This window comes from Molossus molossus, unplaced genomic scaffold (assembly GCF_014108415.1).
Source record: "Molossus molossus isolate mMolMol1 unplaced genomic scaffold, mMolMol1.p scaffold_m16_p_16, whole genome shotgun sequence".
Taxonomy (NCBI): domain Eukaryota; kingdom Metazoa; phylum Chordata; class Mammalia; order Chiroptera; family Molossidae; genus Molossus; species Molossus molossus.
In genome coordinates, this window is record NW_023425351.1 from 34,842,840 (window position 1) to 34,861,159 (window position 18,320).

Consider the following 18,320-nt stretch of genomic DNA (forward strand, 5'->3'; position numbering starts at 1 on the left):
CCTGCTGCTGGTGCAGGATTGTTCCGAGTGCTGGGTGACCTGGTGGTCATGGAGGTAGTCTTGGCAGAAGGGTTTGACGAAGAGGAGCAGCTGGTGAGAAAGCATCGCAAAGAGAAGAAGGAGCTGCAAGGTAAGGGCGGAGTGGGGACCGGAATCGCCAGACGGCCCGTTCTGGGGAGTGTTGGGCTTCGAATCTGCATTGTCCTAGACTTCTCCCAAGTAGCCAGTGGCCTCTTCCCTTTGGCCTCCCCTGCCCCGAGGTCCTTTAGTCCCCCAAATCGTCAGTGGCTTCCCCTTTTCGGGTCCGACGCGGTCCCGGCCCCGGCCCCGGCCCCTGCCGCCCCCGAATGCTGGGGTCTGAGAGCGCTCCGAGCCGCCGTGGAAGAGCCCGACTGTTCCGCCTCCCTCCCCGGTCCCCCTTTCCCAGTCCTGCCCGGGCACCTGCACTTGGCCATAATGGAGGCTTTTTGAAATACCTTACTTCAATTTTGAGGACTCAGAGGGGTACTGGAAAGATTTAGAAACTTCAGTTATTTATTTTTTTTCTTTCGTCTCCACCACAACAAACTCACGGTTATGTTAATGAGACTTTGGGGGCAGAGGCGACTCAGTTTCAAGTGGGTTCTTTTCTGTAATTGTCTGATTGTTATGAAATTATTCTTGTTTACATAATGAACTTTTTCTGTACCCTCTCCTTATTGTTCCTATTATTCCTTTCCTCTTAAACCCTGTCTGGGTTTTTGACTTAAAAGTTTTTGGTGGATTTTCAGCCAAAATTCAAGGTATGAAGAATGCTGTTCCCAAGAATGACAAAAAGAGGAGGAAGCAACTCACTGAAGATGTTGCTAAGTTGGAAGCAGAGATGGAGCAGAAACATAGAGAGGAACTGGAGCAATTGAAGCTTGCTTCTAAGGAGAGTCAAGTATGTTTCTCTTTGCCCACAGCATTTGAAAGCAGTTGTCCACTTCTGTTAAACTGTTTACTGTGTGAAGTAATACATTTGGAGGGAAATGAAGTCAATCATGCTCATGCATTACTTTCGTTATCTTGTGACCAGGTTTACATGGTAGTGTGTTTTTGTAAGGGAGATCAGCAAATAATGTACATTTTTAACTATGTACCCAGAAGATGAACAGATTGATAAAGTGGACTAGAGGAAGCTTCACCAAGTGAGAGTTGGAAGTACAGACGTTTTGCCCCCAGATTGCCATTAAATATGATGGTAACCTGGATAAACTTGCTGAAACTTCCTGAGCATAAATTTCTCCACATACGATGATAAAAATACCTCTGCTATTTGAGTAAAATACCTCTGCTATTTGTATGAGTCAAATAGGACACTGTGAAATCATTTTTAAAGTATAAAAGTGCTTTATGAACAAGTTGTAATGAATGAAAATTTACTGAGGTTTCTTGGGTAAACTGAAGCATACTGTCATCATTTTAACTTATCTTCATTTTATTGTTGTGGCTAATACAAGTTGTGTGCCATGTACTATGTTTAACGTATTACATGCAGTTTCTCATAGTTCTCATAGTAACACATTATGAGGTATTGCCTATGAAGTAAGTGTAGGTAATCCCATTTTAAAGTGTGAAACAGACTCCAAAAGATGAAGAACATTGTCCTGAATTCATAGCATCTATTAAGTGCCAAAGCCAGAGCTGTCTTACTCCAGCATGTGAATGTTGAATTCTGTTATAATTTTTTATAGTGTGGTAGTTTATTGCTTGGTTTTGGATATCAAGGATCAGACTGCATAACCTCGCTCCATTTTAGTAGTTAGAAAGTTCTTATGTCTATGCAAAAATTCTTCTACCATAATTAAATTTCATGTTTGGTCTGCTGTTGATAGGGAAAACAGCTTGTCTATATTGATTTATAAAGGTTATTATATTAAACATAGTCTCATTTTCTTTAACTTTATTAGCCAATCATCAAGATCCTGGCCTTCTGGGCCTTTAAGATATTTTATTTCCAAGTCACAAGGCTTGGTAGTCCAGGTGTTTAATTGTGTTGTCACAAATGGTATTCCTAATTGTCTCCCGATCTTTTTGGTAAGATAGTTTTGTTTGCTGTCTCAGGCCTTTCAATTTTGAGATATCTTTCCTGGGTTTCCCAGGACAAAAATGTTTTAATTCTTAAATTACATATTATCCAACTCTTCGAATACAAACTGCCATTCTACTTTGAACTGTTTTTTTTTTCATTAACTTATACACCTGTTTTCTTTCTGAAAGCTGCCTGATTTCTTATGTTATCGTTTCTCTTTTTTTTTCCCAGTTGTTTCTCGTATCTTACCTATTGTCAGTATGGCAATTTATAAATCTTAACAGATTCCAATGAAAAATATAAGAGTACTAATTTCACTAAAGGTGATAACCACTCTAAAATCTTAATCTGATTTTGATATTTGATCATTTGGACCATAGCCTTGGAGAGTTATTAGAGGCATTGATACGCTTCTTTTGTGTGTCATATAAAAACTAGCTTAACTTACTTGCAGTAATAAAATACTAGCTACTAATCCTGATGGTTGTAAATCTAGAATCTTTTCCTCAGCAAATACATGATTCCCATTTAATGCTTAAGAGTCATTGTAATGTCTTAATGATATTTAAAAGTTTAATTCTACCTATAGTTATCAGATGGGAAAGGATAGTAAAAGCTCAACTTATTAACTAGGGTCAAGAAGCAGTGCCCTTCCGGTTCTCATTCATTATGCTGGAGAAAGACCTCTGCTGCTGCTGTTGAGGTTATGAAGGTAGTAATGAACTGATCCAGCACAGCACCTTGTATATCCTATGAATACTGTCAACATTTAGAGAGGGGAAGGGTGGAATGCTGAATGAGTTGGCCCTTAAAAGAAGTATTTAGATTAATGGAGTGGACATGCTAAGAAGGAAGAATAACATGCAGGGATGAGCATTACCTTTGAAGAACTTTAAGGAAACTTCTTGAGAATCTGATAAATTATCCCTTATAAATAGAGAAAGGAGACAAAACTATGCTGTCTAATGTTTATCTAGTGCTGTTACTCAAATTTTAATTGTGGAATTACACATATATGTGATTTTTAATAATGTATTAATCTGATACTTTGAATACTAACTTAAAAATATTTTTTTATTAACTAGTTAATGCTTTCTGTCTGTTTTCTTCAGAGAGATTTTGACGCTGTTAACATTTCAAACTTGGTTCTTGAGACCCAGCCGCCTCGGATATCAAGGGCACAAAAGAGACGGGTATGAAAGTTGTTACCAAGTATTTAAGTTAGTGCTATGTGCTTCAGTACTATCTTAGTTGTTATATAGGAAGACAGTAGAAAAAAAAAAAGTGAGGGAGTTTCTTGTCCTGATAATAATCCTGTGAAGTAAGATTTCTTCTTTTCATTTGATAGAGAAGAAATAGGCCTACGGCAATGCAAAACAACCTAATCAGTTTTTAGTTAGTTGGAGCTAGGAAGAGGGGGTGTACAAGGAATATTTTTTATAAGTATGCGAATATATATTTTTATAAATATCTATTACAAATATATACAGACTTGATGCAAAATCTTCACACTGTGGGCCTAGGTGGTTGTGGTGCACAACTTTGCTTATAAACTATAGTGGTTAGTGCTAAAACCAGGATTTGAACCGACAAGTTAAGCAAGATACATAAGTGTATAAAATTGGTGGAAATTCAGATAAGTGTTAAAAGAAATTCCAAACCTAAAGGTAGTTTATTTTGAGCCAAGGTTTTGGGGTTAGTCCCAGAAGCAGAATCTGAAAGGATTGAAATAATGGTCTAGGGAGTAGCAGTTTTGGTTTACTTTGTACATTTGTGTCAAAGGACAAGACATAAGAAAGGTTATGTGAAATCCACTGGAAGCAGGAGAGAGTGAAGCAGAATATCTCTAGGATTGAATAAAAGGTAAAATGGAGAGATCCATGTTTCTTTTACATTGGTGGACAGTTAACATTTAACAGGCATAGTTTACAGAGGTATGTGGGTAAAAGATAAGAATGAGGAATGTTGGGGTCATCTGGTCCCATACCAGGGTGTTTATCTTTGAAGACCTGGAGAAGAAATCATTCTGATATTTTAAATGTGTTATTCTAGATGCACAAGAGCAGTGGACAGTGCTTTTTCAGTGCAGAGATTAATCTATCAGATAGGCTTTAGGATGTAACTTCCTACCACAACTTGCTTATTTAGGATTTTTTTTTTATGATCAGGACATCCCATGTGGTTATTTTCTGTTAATTGTGTCAGGCTTGCCTTTTTTGTTTGCAGAAGGGAAAGTTCACTGTGTAGTTTTAAATAATGAGTTGAAATTAAGGGACATTTAATTATTTAGATAGGATATACAAAGTAGGAGAAATAGCATAGACAGAAGCGTGGGAATGAAATTTTGTATTATCAAAGAACTATATGGAAACTGATTTATTGGAATTAATGAGTTAATGGTATCAAAATTATGGTAACGAAATTAGATAAGGTGAGGCCTTTTCACTTCAAAAAGGAAGTTTAAATCCAACCTTTTTAGTCCCAAATGTTGTTTTACTAACACCTAATGTTTTCTGGGATTTAAATGTTTATTTTTAAGCTAGCTTTGCATCTTATTTAATATAGCATGGACTTTGGTGTCAGACAGATGGGGTTTTAATCCCACGTACAGTGCGACTTTGATTCTTAAGATTCTTAAGCCTTAGTTTCACATGTATAAATGGGGGGAAAGAATACCTTCTTCATAGAGTTACTGTGAATATTAAGTAATTTACTGTTTCCAGAGTTCTAATACAAGGCCTGGAGAACTACTGAATGAACAAATGATAGTATTGTTCACTGTGTTAACTATTGCATAATATACTTCTAAAAAATTCAACCCAAGATCACTGTCTTTTTTTTTTTTTTGGTTTGAAAGTTGATAAAGTTCAAATTGTTAAACATTTTTCACACTTAGGTACAGTTTTATTCTTGAGTAAACTTTATGATTGTGAATTTCAAAAAATTGTGAAATTTAGATTTCATGGTATCTTGAAAGTTACCTAGTTCAGCTTATGTTTTGTGTTTGTGTGTGTGTATGTGTGATAGCCTTATAATCATGATCTATAGATCAAAAATGAAGGGCAGAATTAAAAAAAATTTTTTTTTCTCTGTTGATTTTAGAGAGAGAGGAAGTGGGAAGAAGAGAGAGATAGAAATATCGATGAGAGAGGACATTGATTGGCCGCCTCCTGCATGGCCCCCACTGGGGATCAGGCCCACAACCTGGGCATGTGTCCTGACTGGGAATCGAACCGGCGACCTCCTAGTGCATGGGTCGATGCTCAGCCACTGAGCCACACTGTTTGAAGGGAAGAATTTTTGCTTGGCAATAATGTTAAAATTGTCTCTACTTAGTAATAGATACATCTTAGGGTAGCCTGTTTTGTTCTGGAAAACATAAGGATACAATTCCTTCCTGTCTTTATCATAACTTGGTCATCCTTCCTAGACCCCCAGGCAACAGAACAAACGGCAAATTAAACTTCTTTACCTTTCTCAAACATTTTATAATTTTTCTCCTAAAGTACTGCAGAAATGCATATCTTTTTTTAGCTGTACCCTCTCAAAAATGTTCATATCTTTTATATTCAGCTCTGTTAACACTTGACAGAGAAAGTACCCTAGAAGTAATGCCCAAAGTTTTTTTGCTTTCTTATATTAATGGGATTCTGGAATTTTGAACCTCCTTTTTTTTTTAGCTGAAGGCAACAATGATTGAAAAACTAATTAACTAATGGTATTATCTTTGGGAGAGATACAGCTCTCTGGCAGAAAATTATGACAAAACTATGAATATTTATTATTGAAATGTTGTATAGCAAATCTCTTATTTTTAAACTAGAGAAACGTAGGAGTATTTAATTCAAAGAACTTCAGTGCTTTAATTTGGTATGATGGAAAAAGTCCAATGTAGAACTCAAAAGAACTAGGTTCCAAAACTAAGAAATTTGAGAGCTGGAATGAGATCTGTAGAGAATTTTTTAAAAGAGTTTGTGGCCGGCTGGTATGGTTCAGTGAATTGCATGTAGTCCCATGGAATAAGAAGTCCAGGTTCGATTCCTGGTCAGGGCACGTGCCCAGGTTGTGGGCTTGATTTCCGGTAGTGGGGGGGGGGGCGGGTGCAGGAGGCAGCTGATTGATGTTCTCTCACATCAATGTTTCTATCTCTCTCCATTCCTCTCTCTATAAGAAATTAATAAAAACATATTTTAAAAAAAAGTTTATATGAGCTAAACTGAAGACATGTGCCTGGGAGCAATATCTCAGTTTGCAGATTTTATTATATATTAGGGATTAAGGATGGGAACTTAAAGGTTACATGAAGTGGAGAGAAATCAAGGCAGGGATTCATTTTGGGATGGTTAAGATTATGTGCTCTCTTGAGTGTGGTCACTACTTTAGAAGGAGGGGTCTGAAAGGAGGCATTTTAAGGGTGTCTTAACCTAGATACATAGAAACCATGGCCAATGTGTGCTTAAGGCAAAAATACGTCTTTTACTAAAGCAGTTTTATGCCTCGGGCATGACTATCCACCATGACCTACACAGTTAGAAATTTATGATTTGATCATCTTGTGAGGTTACTTTCCATAAAACCCCTTTTTGGTCTACAATATGCTGCTGGGAAAAGAATCCAATGGATATCTCAGCTAGTACTCTGGAAAGGAAACAATTGCTTTGTAATATTGGAGCAGAGCATTAGGGGGAAAACAACCCAAATGATTGGATTAGTATTTCAGAGGCTCACAACAGTTTTGCAGTAACTAGTACATAACATCATTAAGTCCAGATCCCATCTGCTATAATTTTTTATTCTGATTCAGTTGCCTAGATGGAAGGAGCTCTCTGTGTTGTCCTTGGCTCCTTCTCTGCTGTACCCAATTGTATTGTCTTTAGAAATCTTTCTGCATGCAGTTTCCTCCCAAGAGGAAAATGAGGGGTTTGGGAATAGATCTAAGGTCCTTATTCTCACCTTTCTCTTTGAAAATGTTTTTTAGTGTTTTATAAAGTCATATATTATCTTGTGTTTTAAGATTTTATGCTACTGTAATCCATAGTTGTAGTGAGATAAATTTGTTCATGTTATTTTTGGAATGGTTGGAACCTTAAATAGGTTTATGTTTTATTAGGGAGATAATTTTTGAATTAGGTAACTTATAACTCACTTCAGATTTGTCTAGCATGGCATTTAACAGGCATGTAGTAAGTACAGCATGTAGCATTAAGTTAAACTGATATTTGCCTTTCCATTCACTTCTTGTGCCCCGAGGAGGAGTTAGAGATAGGAACATGAAATTCTTTGCCTTTCCCTAGGTTTACCCTGTAATTTGCTACCAATATCAAGATTTGTAGAATTTAGTTTATTTTTATTCTCTTAAATTGAAAAACTCCCCCCCCCCCCGTGTATACAAGTAAAACATACAGTAGAGAATTAGAAAGATGCAGAATAATGCAACATACACACACACACACACACACACACACACACAAATCAAATTTATTTTGTAATTGTACCATCCAGAGAGATGTATTATAAATATTTTGTGTTTGTCCCTCTGGTGTTTTGTTTTTTTTTTTTTAACTGTGTGCATAGATTTAATGTATAAACTGCAGATCCTCCTCGACTTATGATGGGGTGAAGTCCTGATAAACCCTTCATAAATTGCAAATATTGAAATTTAACATGCTTAACCTACCAAATGTTAGCTTGGCCTAATGTACCTTAAACATTCTCAGAACACTTACATTTGCCTATAGTTGGGCAAAATCATCTAACACAGTGACTATACAGAATATGGTTGTTTACCTCATGGTCACTTCCTGACTGGGGCTATGGCTCGCTGTCGCTGTCCATTATCATGAGAGTCTCATACTACATATTGCTAACTGGAGAAAAGATCAAATTCAGAATTTGAGTAAGGTTTCCACTGAATGTGTATGCTTTCACACTGTTGTAAGGTCAACAAATTTTAAATCAAAACCATCGTAAGTCAGGGACCATTTGTATGTACCTATCTTTTTTCCCCCAACCTCATCTCTTGACACTCTTCTCTGGTATGCTAGCTATATGGACTGTGTTCATCTATGAGACATAATTGCTTTTGGCTTTTCATCCTTGCTATTCTGAGTGTCAAGAATTTTTTTCTCTTTTCCCCCAACCTTCTCACTCTACTGCCTGTCCATCCTTCATATCACAGATCTCTCATTCCTCCTCCCACCCCATCTTTGCATATGCTTTATGGGAAGATTTCTTATGGCATTTGAATAAGGAAAGCAAATTACAGAATGTGATGTATAAAATTGTTAAAAAGTTTTTTTTAACACATTTTCTACGAGTACATCTGTATTCATTAAAACTCAGAGGAGGCCCTGGCCTCCCGATAGGCCAAGGTTGCAGGTTTAATCCCTGGTTAGGGCACATACAAGAAACAACCAATGAATGCATAAATAAGTGGAACAATAAATCGATCTCTCTCTCCCTCCCTCCCTTTCCCTTTCCCTCCCCTTCTTCCCCTCTCCCCCTTCCCTCCTCTCTCTAAAATCAATTGATAAAAATAAATAAATAAATAAATAAAATGAATAGGAAAAAAAAATCTAGAAGGATATACAACATGCCTCTAGAGCAGGCACTGGGATTGGCCGTGGTCCTTAAGGGGAACTTCATCTGTCGTATTTCAGTTTTTTAGTTGAAGAATATTTTTATTTGTTATGTGAATAAAATGTTTGTCTCTTGTTTACACATGCACATAACACACACACACACACACACACATTTTTTTAAAGCTAGATACATGTAAATAGAATACCTGTACCTTTCTAACCTTTAGCATGTTAATGTCTCACTGGTGGAGTGCTAAGTTACAAAGCTCGGCATTAGCCTGGACTTAAATATGATAAGGTGTGCTTCAAGGCCTAGGACAAGCCAGTCTTTTTTTTTTTTATTGATTAATTTTTGTTACAAATGATTCTCCTTTTTTCCCCCACTGATTCCCCCCTCCCCCTTCCCTCCCTGCCCCTTCCCCAGATTGTTGTCCATGTCTACTGTTCATGTATACATGCATATAAGTTCTGTGGTTCATCTCTCTCCCACCTCCCCACTCCTTAGGGGATTGTCCTCAAACTGTTATGTTCATTATATTCCACAAATCAGTGAGATCATATGAAATTTGTCTTTCTCTGTTTGGCTTGTTTCACTTAGGATGATACTTTCCAGGTCCCTCCATATAGTCTCAAAGGATAAGAGATCTTTCTTTCTTACCGCTGCGTAGTACTCCATTGTGTATATGTACCACAGCTTTTTGATCCATTCGTCTACTGATGGGCACTTGGGCTGTTTCCAGATCTTAGCGATTGTAAATAGTGCTGCTACAAAGATGGGGGTACATACATTCTTTCTGATTGGTGTTTTATGCTTCGTAGGGTATATTCCTAGAAGTGGGATCACTGGGTCAAATGGGAGATCAATTTTTAATTTTTTGAGGTGACACCATGTTGTTTTCCATAGTGGCTGCACCAGTCTGCATTCCCACCAACAGTGTACTAGAGTCCCCTTTTCTCCACACCCTCGCCAACACTTGTTGTTTGATGATTTGTTGATGGCGGCCATTCTGACAGGTGTGAGGTAATACCTCATTGTTGTTTTGATTTGCATCTCTCTGATGATTAGTGATGATGAACATTTCTTCATATGTCTCTTAGCCATTTGTATGTCCTGTTTGGAGAGGTGTCTATTTAGTTCCTCTGCCCATTTTTTAATTGGATTCTTTGTCTTCCTTTTGTGGAGTTGTATGAGCACTCTATATGTATTGGAAATTAACCCCTTATCTGATATATCATTGGCAATTATGTTCTCCCATACAGTGGGCAGCCTTTCCGTTTTGATGATTGTATCTTTCGCTGTGCAGAAGCTTTTGAGTTTGATGTAGTCCCATGTGTTCATTTTCTCCTTTGTTTCTATTGCCTTAGGTGATGTGTCAGTAAAAATTCTGCTGCGTATGATGTCTGAGATTTTGTTGCCCACAGTCTCCTCTAGGATTTTTATTGATTCATGAATTACATTTAAGTCTTTTATCCATTTTGAGTTTATTTTGGTGTAGGGTGTAAGTTGATGGTCTAGTTTCATTTTTCGGCAAGTAGCTGTCCAATTTTCCCAGCACCATTTATTAAAGAGGCTGTCCTTACTCCACTGTATGCTCTTGCCACCTTTGTCAAATATTAATTGAGCATATTGCCTAGGGTCCATTTCTGGGTTCTCTATTGTGTTCCACTGGTCTATATACCTGTTCTTGTGCCAGTACCAGGCTGTTTTGATTATGGTGGCTTTGTAGTATAACCTGAAATCTGGTATTGTGATCCCTCCAACTTTGTTCTTCCTTTTCAAGATTGCTGTGGATATTCGAGGCCTTTTTTGGTTCCATATGAACTTTTGAAGTAATTGTTCTAATTCTTTGAAATATGCCGTTGGTATTTTGATGGGGATTGCGTTGAATCTATAGATTGCTTTGGGTAATATGGACATTTTAATGATGTTAATTCTCCCAATCCATGAACAGGGTATGTTCTTCCACTTTTTTACATCTTGCTCTATTTCTTTTTTCAAAGACCTGTAGTTTTCTGCGAATAGGTCCTTTATCTCTTTGGTTAAGTTTATTCCTAGGTATCTTAATTTTTTTGCCGCAATGGTAAATGGGATTGTTTGCTTAGTTTCTCTTTCTGTGAGTTCATCATTGGTGTATAAGAATGCCATCGATTTCTTGACGTTAATTTTGTATCCTGCTACTTTGCCAAATTCATTTATTAAGTCTAGTAAGCTTTTGGTGGAGTCTTTGGGGTTTTCTATGTACAGTATCATGTCATCTGCAAATAATGACAATTTCACTTCCTCCTTTCCAATTTGGATCCCTTTTATTTTTTCTTCCTGTCTGATTGCTGTGGCTAAGACTTCCAGTACTATGTTAAATAGGAGTGGCAAAAGTGGGCATCCTTGCCTTGTTCCTTTCTTAAGGGAAATGCTTTTAGTTTTTGCCCATTGAGTATGATGTTGGCTGTAGGTCTTTCATATATGGCCTTTATTATGTCTAGGTATGATCCCTGAATTCCCACACTGCTGAGCGTTTTTATCAGAAATGGATGCTGGATTTTGTCAAAGGCTTTTTCAGCATCTATTGATATGATCATGTGGTTTTTATTCTTCAATTTATTTATGTGGTATATCACATTTATGGATTTGCGAATATTGTACCAGCCTTGCATCCCTGGGATGAATCCCACCTGGTCATGGTGGATAATTTTTCTGGTGTATTGCTGGATTCGATTTGCTAGTATTTTGTTCAGGATTTTGGCATCTATGTTCATCAGGGATATTGGCCTGTAGTTTTCTTTCTTTGTTGTGTCTTTTTCTGGTTTTGGAATTAGAGTTATGCTGGCTTCATAAAATGAGTTTGGAAGTCTTCCTTCTTCTTGAATTTTTTGAAATAGTTTGAGGAGAATGGGTATTAGTTCTTCTTTGAATGTTCGGTAAAACTCCCCTGTGAAGCCATCCGGGCCTGGGCTTTTTTGCTGGAAGAGTCTTGATTACATCTTCAATTTCTTCTGTTGTTATTGGTCTGTTCAAGTTTTCAATCTCTATCTGATCCAGTTTTGGGAGACTGTGTGTTTCTAGAAATTTGTCCATTTCGCTTAGATTTTCGAATTTGTTGCCGTATAATTTTTCATAGTAGTTGTTAACGATCTTTTGTATTTCTGTAGGGTCAGTTGTTATCTCACCTGTTTCATTTCTGATTTTATGTATTTGGGTTCTGTCTCTTTGTTTCTTGGTGAGTCTAGCTAAGGGTCCATCAATCTTGTTTATCTTTTCGAAAAACCAGCTCTTTGTTTTATTGATCCTCTGGATTGTTTTTTTGGTCTCTATGTCGTTTATTTCTGCTCTGATCCTTACTATTTCCTTTCTTCTACTTGCTCTGGGGTTTTCTTTTTGTTTACTCTCTAGTTCTTTAAGTTGTGAGGTTAGGTAGTCTATTAGAGATTTTTCTTCTTTTTTGAGGTAGGCCTGTAGTGCTATGAACTTCCCTCTCAGAACTGCTTTTGCTGCATCCCATAGATTTTGTATTGTTGTGTCCTCATTTTCATTGGTTTCCAGGAAGTTTTTGATTTCTTCCTTGATTTCCTCGGTGACCCATTCATTGTTTGATAACATTCTATTTAGCTTCCATGTGTTAAAATGTCTTTGTATGTTCTTCTTGCAATTGATTTCTAGTTTCATACCATTGTGGTCTGAGAAGATGGACAAGCCAGTCTTAAGACAGGGCATTGAAATTAGTAAGTAAAATTTTTAGAAATATATAGCATGTAGTTTTCAAAAGTTTTAAATTTTTCAAGGAAAAATTTGAGGGCTTTAGTCCTATTACAGAGCTAGCTGCCGGATACATGTAGATGAGAAAGGTAGTTTGCCCTTAAAGGAGCTCAGAGTGTTGAAGATCCTGTAAATGATGAGACCATCAATATGATAGTGCTTGTGGAGAAGGAAGAAAAATGGCAAAAATGTTTTGAGAATCTTATATTTCTATCTCCTTAATAAATGTAAATTTGTCCTAATTATTATGAATTAACTTTCCTACATTGTCTTCTTCTTAGGACAAAAAAGCTGCATTGGAAAAGGAGCAGAAAGAAAGGATAGCTGAAGCTGAAATTGAGAACATATATGGAGCTAGACATGTGGAAAGTGAAAAACTTGCACAAATATTGGCAGCCAGACAGTTGGAAATCAAACAGATCCCATCTGACGGCCACTGCATGTACAGAGCCATTGAAGATCAGCTGAAAGACCAGGCATGCCCTCTGACTGTAGCTGCCTTAAGAAGTCAAGCTGCCAACTATATGCAAAGCCACATGGAAGACTTTCTGCCATTTTTAACAAACCCTAACACAGGAAATATGTATACTCCAGGTAACTTATTTTTCTTTACCATGCCCAGGTGTTGCAGTTGTGGTTGTTGTCATTGTTAAATAAAGTGCTTCCTGAGACAATAAGAAAAACTGGTATAATCCTTATGGGGAGAAATATCTCAAACTTTAGGTAGAATTATTTTCTATAATTTTAATATATTGTAGTCCATATTGCTTTATTATGTACTTAATTATTTTATGTATTTTGTAGTTAAAATATATTGTTTTATATAAGATAGTGATGCAAATAAGGTAAATGTTTCCAACATAATAAGTGGAGGCACCATTTGATGCTATCTCTGAGAGAGGAGTTCCAACGCATTTTTACTTTTACCTTAATTCTCTTTTCACATTTCTTAAGGTCTTACAGTGGAGCTGATTTTATAGGGGCTACATTTTTATTCCTCTGGTGTATTTTTTTAGATGCATGTTTAGGCTTTAAAATACATATCAAGATAGTGAATAAGTTGACAATTTTGGGGAGTCATTGCTTGGGATAAAGAGAGGGAAGTAAGCTTTGGTATGTAGTTAAGGTCCTTGGGTCTCGGACTGAGGGAGGGAAGCAGAAATGCTTTGCTCTTGGATGAAAGGTGGTGGAAAATTGTAGCATGTTTGGATCTAGTGAGTGGATTAAACTCGAGAGTACAGGTAAGAAGGAAGTTCGTATCTTGCACAGTTTTATCAGGAATTATGGGAGCTATAAAAGGGATTTTATAACAGGAGTTATGAAAATTATTAAGAGCTATATTCTGTTATTCTCTACAGAAGAGTTTGGAAAGTACTGTGATGATATCATAAACACAGCTGCATGGGGAGGTCAGCTTGAGGTAAGTTTATAATAATTCATAGTGATTGTGGATTGTTAAATTATTTCTGAATCACATCTGTAGTTTTCAGATGATTCCAGTTTCTCTTTGTAGATTCCTTTTCTTTGTATACTTGCCTTTTCTCTACTGACAAAACACTGAATTGTAGAGGGTTAACCTTTTTAGGTGTTTAAGTACGTACCTTCAGGAAGTGAAGAACTATTTCATCTTAAATAGCCCAGTATTTGATCTGTGGTTGTTGAGGGTAGTGTCGCATCTGCCTAAGTGTTTTCATTTGTGATGCAGCTACTGGCAATACATTTGATTTTTTAGACTTACAAAAGTTATGATTTTACTCAGGTACAGTAATATTTACCCGAGTGGCTCAATTGATGAAAGTAAGTATTGGAAAAGTAACATCTATTACATAACAAATAGAAAACAATATTTTTATGTGAAATTACAGGACAAGTCCTACCACACATAGCTGTTACAAATGTGCCCTGAATTTCTAGTTGATAATCATTGACTGACTGTATGTGTAAGAAAATACGTTTAAGACACTTGTTTTTTTAGCTCCAATTATTTACCTTACTTTGTTAACTTTGAGTTTATTAAAATAAAATAAAATACCTAATTGGTCCAAGTGATGATGAGGCAGCCTGTGTTATTAGAAAGTCAGGAGATAAGAGGGAAAGTTTTGGGTTTGTTTGGGTCCTGGCTTTTCCTTTTTCTTCTCAGTTTCGTGACTTTGCAGGAGTTACAACCTCCTGTTCTTGAGTTTCCTAATTATTTCATGGGGATAAGAAAAACCCTGTGTATACTCGGTAGATCATTTGTGGACACTAAGTAAGGCAGGGAGTGTATGCATAGAAGCTTGTAAGCTAAAAAGCCAGGTGGATGAATCTGGCAGTATTATTAACATTGTGGAGTGATTAGTCATATTGAATAATTTGTGGCTCTGAGTATTTCACTTTAAGAAGTATGTTGTTTAAAGGTATATGAATGCTTCTTCAAAATATTTTTCTGAATAGTGGTATATTTGTACCTCTTCTGAGCCCCGGCGGGGATGGAAGAGCAACTGTCCATTCATTTTGTGAGGCTCTCGTGGGTCTCTAAAACTCAGGACGTTTTCATAGTAGCTTTGTGATTACATAAGGAGTAGTTAAAGATGCTTGAACTTTCTTATAAGGATCCCAAGTTAATAGGAGAATTAAAGACCTAAATGACTCTATAAATTCAGAAAAAAACTTTAAAAAGTCTTTCAAAAGATATTTCTCATAAATTCTTCATCTCTGAATCCATTTGAAGTAAGATTTGCTGTTTTTTTTTCAATGGGGTAAAGTTAAATTATGATTGAGAAAATCTTTATATGATTTCTGAAGACTGAGAAGGGATATTAATCTTTTCAGAGCTTGCTTTGCACCCTTCATTCCAAGCTAGCTTTTAAAAAATGTTATTTTTGGTATGAGAAAAAAGTGCCTTAAAGGAACATTTTATGAGATAGAGTATGAGATTAAATTTGCCACTGTGAAAACATAGAACCTTTTTCATATTCCTGAGGGAATTTCTTATTTTGTTTAAAACTTTCTAAAAGAACCATGTTTTAGACTGAATGATCTTATAATGGGTCAAACTACATAGTTCAGGGCCCTATATTAAAGACTGTTAAATGATTAATTTGTTTGTGAACTTCCTCAGTTTGCAGGTCATTTCATTGTCTTGTGCATGACTTCAGGCAGCCTCTTAACCTTTCTCTGCATCAGATTCTAGGCCTTCAGAATAAGAATAACAAAAATAAAATAAGTATAACAGTAGTTCTATCCCAGAAGGTTGTATGAAGATTAAATGTATTAATAACTATTGTTCATCCAGCTTTAAGCTCCAGTTTTATTTTTATGCTATAAAATTACTTAAACTTGTGTATTAATTAGATGTAAACTCCATGAAACAATAGTACAATTCATATATACACCTCATTCTATTAGCACCTTGAAAATGACAGAGCAGTGGCCATCAGCACTAGTTGTACATTAGAATCATCTGAAAAGCTTTAAGAAAAATAAACCTCCTCTTCTGCATTGTTCCCTCTTTCCCTCCAAAACTGTAATTGATCCAGCCTGGTGCTTTAACAGTGATTTTTTTAAAAACTTTTTATTATGGAAATTTTTTATTATTTTCAGAAGTAGAGAGCCCATTCCCTCACTTTATTTGCTATGACATTGATATTTCTAAGGTGCTATTATGTAGCCAGGGCTTGAAACTTCTGCATTCGATTTAATAAATATTATATTTGTTTGTTAATGTAACAAATATGTATTAAGTGCCTACTGTGTGCCAGGTTCTCAGTGTATAGTGAGGAACAGAGAGAATCCCTGCTCTGACTGATCGCCCTATTCATGAATACCTCAGTAGTTTATGATTTCAATAAGATTTACAGTTTAATTTTTTTTTTTACTAATACATTTTCTTTCCTATAGCTAAGAGCCCTGTCTCATATTTTACAAACACCAATAGAGATAATACAGGCAGATTCTCCTCCTATTGTAGTTGGCGAAGAATATCCAAAAAAACCATTAATACTTGTGTAAGTACCTAGAAATGTCTACTGTTATATTTTTCATAATTAAGACAAAAAAGGTTATTAAAAGATTTTAGGTTGTTATTGATTAATCAAAAAAACTATCTTTAGCAGAATTAGAATTAAAAAGCATCGTCAAAATATGAGAATTAGATAATTGTTTAAATCTATAGTGATTCATTTATTTTTATTTTTATTTTTTTGCATATGAGTTAAAAATAAAGTCATTTCTAAAGGTAGAAAGTTATAGGATTAGTTTGAATATTGTCCTGGTTTGGCATAATAATGCCAAAAGTTTCAATGAGTGAAAAAGCTGAAATATATTCATGTTGCCTGATTGTTTATTCCTTAGAGATTTTTTTCTTTATATTGTAGAAGTATTTTACGTAATTGAGAAATCTCCTCTGAAACACAGCATGGAGTTTGCTATCGGCTTTAGTGTTTATTAGCTAAATGTACTAAGATGATCATTAATAGATTTAGGTAAAATTTTTAAGCTTATTTGAGCACTCAACATTTCAATCTTTTTTCCCCCTCCAGTGATTGTGTTTTACTTGACTTATACTCAGCAGACAGGGTTAGAGATCTTACTGACTGCTTATGCTTTTCACATGGTGTTGAACTTGAAAGTAATACACTTACATAGTTTATTGTATGATACCTCTGTGGAGTGATTCATTCAGAGTGCTTGGTGTTATATGCATAGTAAACATTTATATACGAGGAATTACCTTCATCAGAACTACTCATTTCTTTGTTTTTATTTCAGATATATGAGACATGCATATGGCCTAGGAGAACATTACAATTCTGTTACGTGGTTGGTGAACAGAGCTCCTGAACCTTGCAGCTAGTGTACAAAGTGTTGCACTGTTATATTTTAGTACAGTGTGCTAATGAGTATTTATACCAAGTGGTGGAATGTTCTAAATGTTACTGAAAAACACAACTACTTTCAATCACTTTTATGGCAAAGCTGCTAAAAGTTTTTAACAAAAAAAGTGTCAGAGACAAACTTTAACCGGTGTCCCCTTAGTGGTATTTTAAAAACACTTGTAAGTCCATTGTGGACAACATCATTCATAGACCAAGATGCAACCCTGTTTGCTTGTATTTTTATTAATATAGGATCCTGAACATTCTGTTGAAATAAATCTTAATGTTTTAATAAAAGTTTTCAGTAACCATTTTAATGTAATTTTTCTTGAAGAAATGAAATTACTCAGTCCCTTTGTCATTGCAGTAATGTGGGGATGGGGGTAGCAAATTTAATTAATGCTTATAAATAAACTTCACTGCAGTAACCTTGGTCTTGGAGGGATTAATGTTTGAAACTTTTTATAACCTATCAAACTACAGCTAAGAAGCTTGTTTTAATGATTAAGAATTAAAAACTTTTTTCAGATGGGAATCAGTTGTTACACTTTAAGAAATGAGACAAACTCAAAAGTAAATAGGTGTTCTCTATCAGATTTAAACTTCCAAAGAATTACAGATTAGCCTTTTATTTGTGTGTAATTTAAAATGTCATTAATTTGGTACTACTTGCTGTTTCTTCAACTTCTTGATTATTTTCATAACTACACATATTTATACTTGTGTTTTCTCCTTCACTGCTCAGCTGCTTTGCGTTCCCTGCAGCTTTTCCCACTAAGAAGCAGTTCGTGACCTCTCACTTGTTGCCTTGTGCAAGTTGAAGGAGAAGCAGTGTGAAAGTGTCCAAGGCCAAATAAATATACTGCACATCCTTCCTCCTTTCCACTTTGTCTTATAAGATCTTTTTCTTTTTGCTTCATTCTCTAGGATTCAAAGAAAGCCTTTTTTTACTTGTTATTTTGCTAGCCTTTTAATGTCATCTTTCCTTAACTCAAGTATCTGAGAATTTTTGTATTACATATATGGATAAAGTTGAAAGCCACTCTTTTAAAAAAAAATTTTTTTTTCTTCTTTTTGAT

At 35.8% G+C, this 18,320-nt stretch overlaps 1 protein-coding gene across 2 annotated transcripts; it reads left to right on the plus strand.

The window, feature by feature from the left end:
- Position 1: 1 nt before the first annotated feature.
- OTUD6B (OTU deubiquitinase 6B) lies at positions 2–18,320 on the plus strand. Of its 2 annotated transcripts, XM_036264443.1 has the most exons (7): positions 2–130; positions 771–922; positions 3,166–3,246; positions 12,667–12,979; positions 13,744–13,805; positions 16,265–16,371; positions 17,135–18,320. In XM_036264443.1, the coding sequence occupies exons 1-7, from the start codon at positions 49–51 to the stop codon at positions 17,217–17,219; spliced, it is 882 nt and encodes a 293-aa protein (XP_036120336.1). In that variant the 5' UTR covers positions 2–48; the 3' UTR covers positions 17,220–18,320. The 2 variants fall into 2 exon arrangements, with proteins under 2 accessions (XP_036120336.1, XP_036120337.1); XM_036264444.1 differs by lacking the exon at positions 16,265–16,371 and having other exon boundaries at positions 27–130.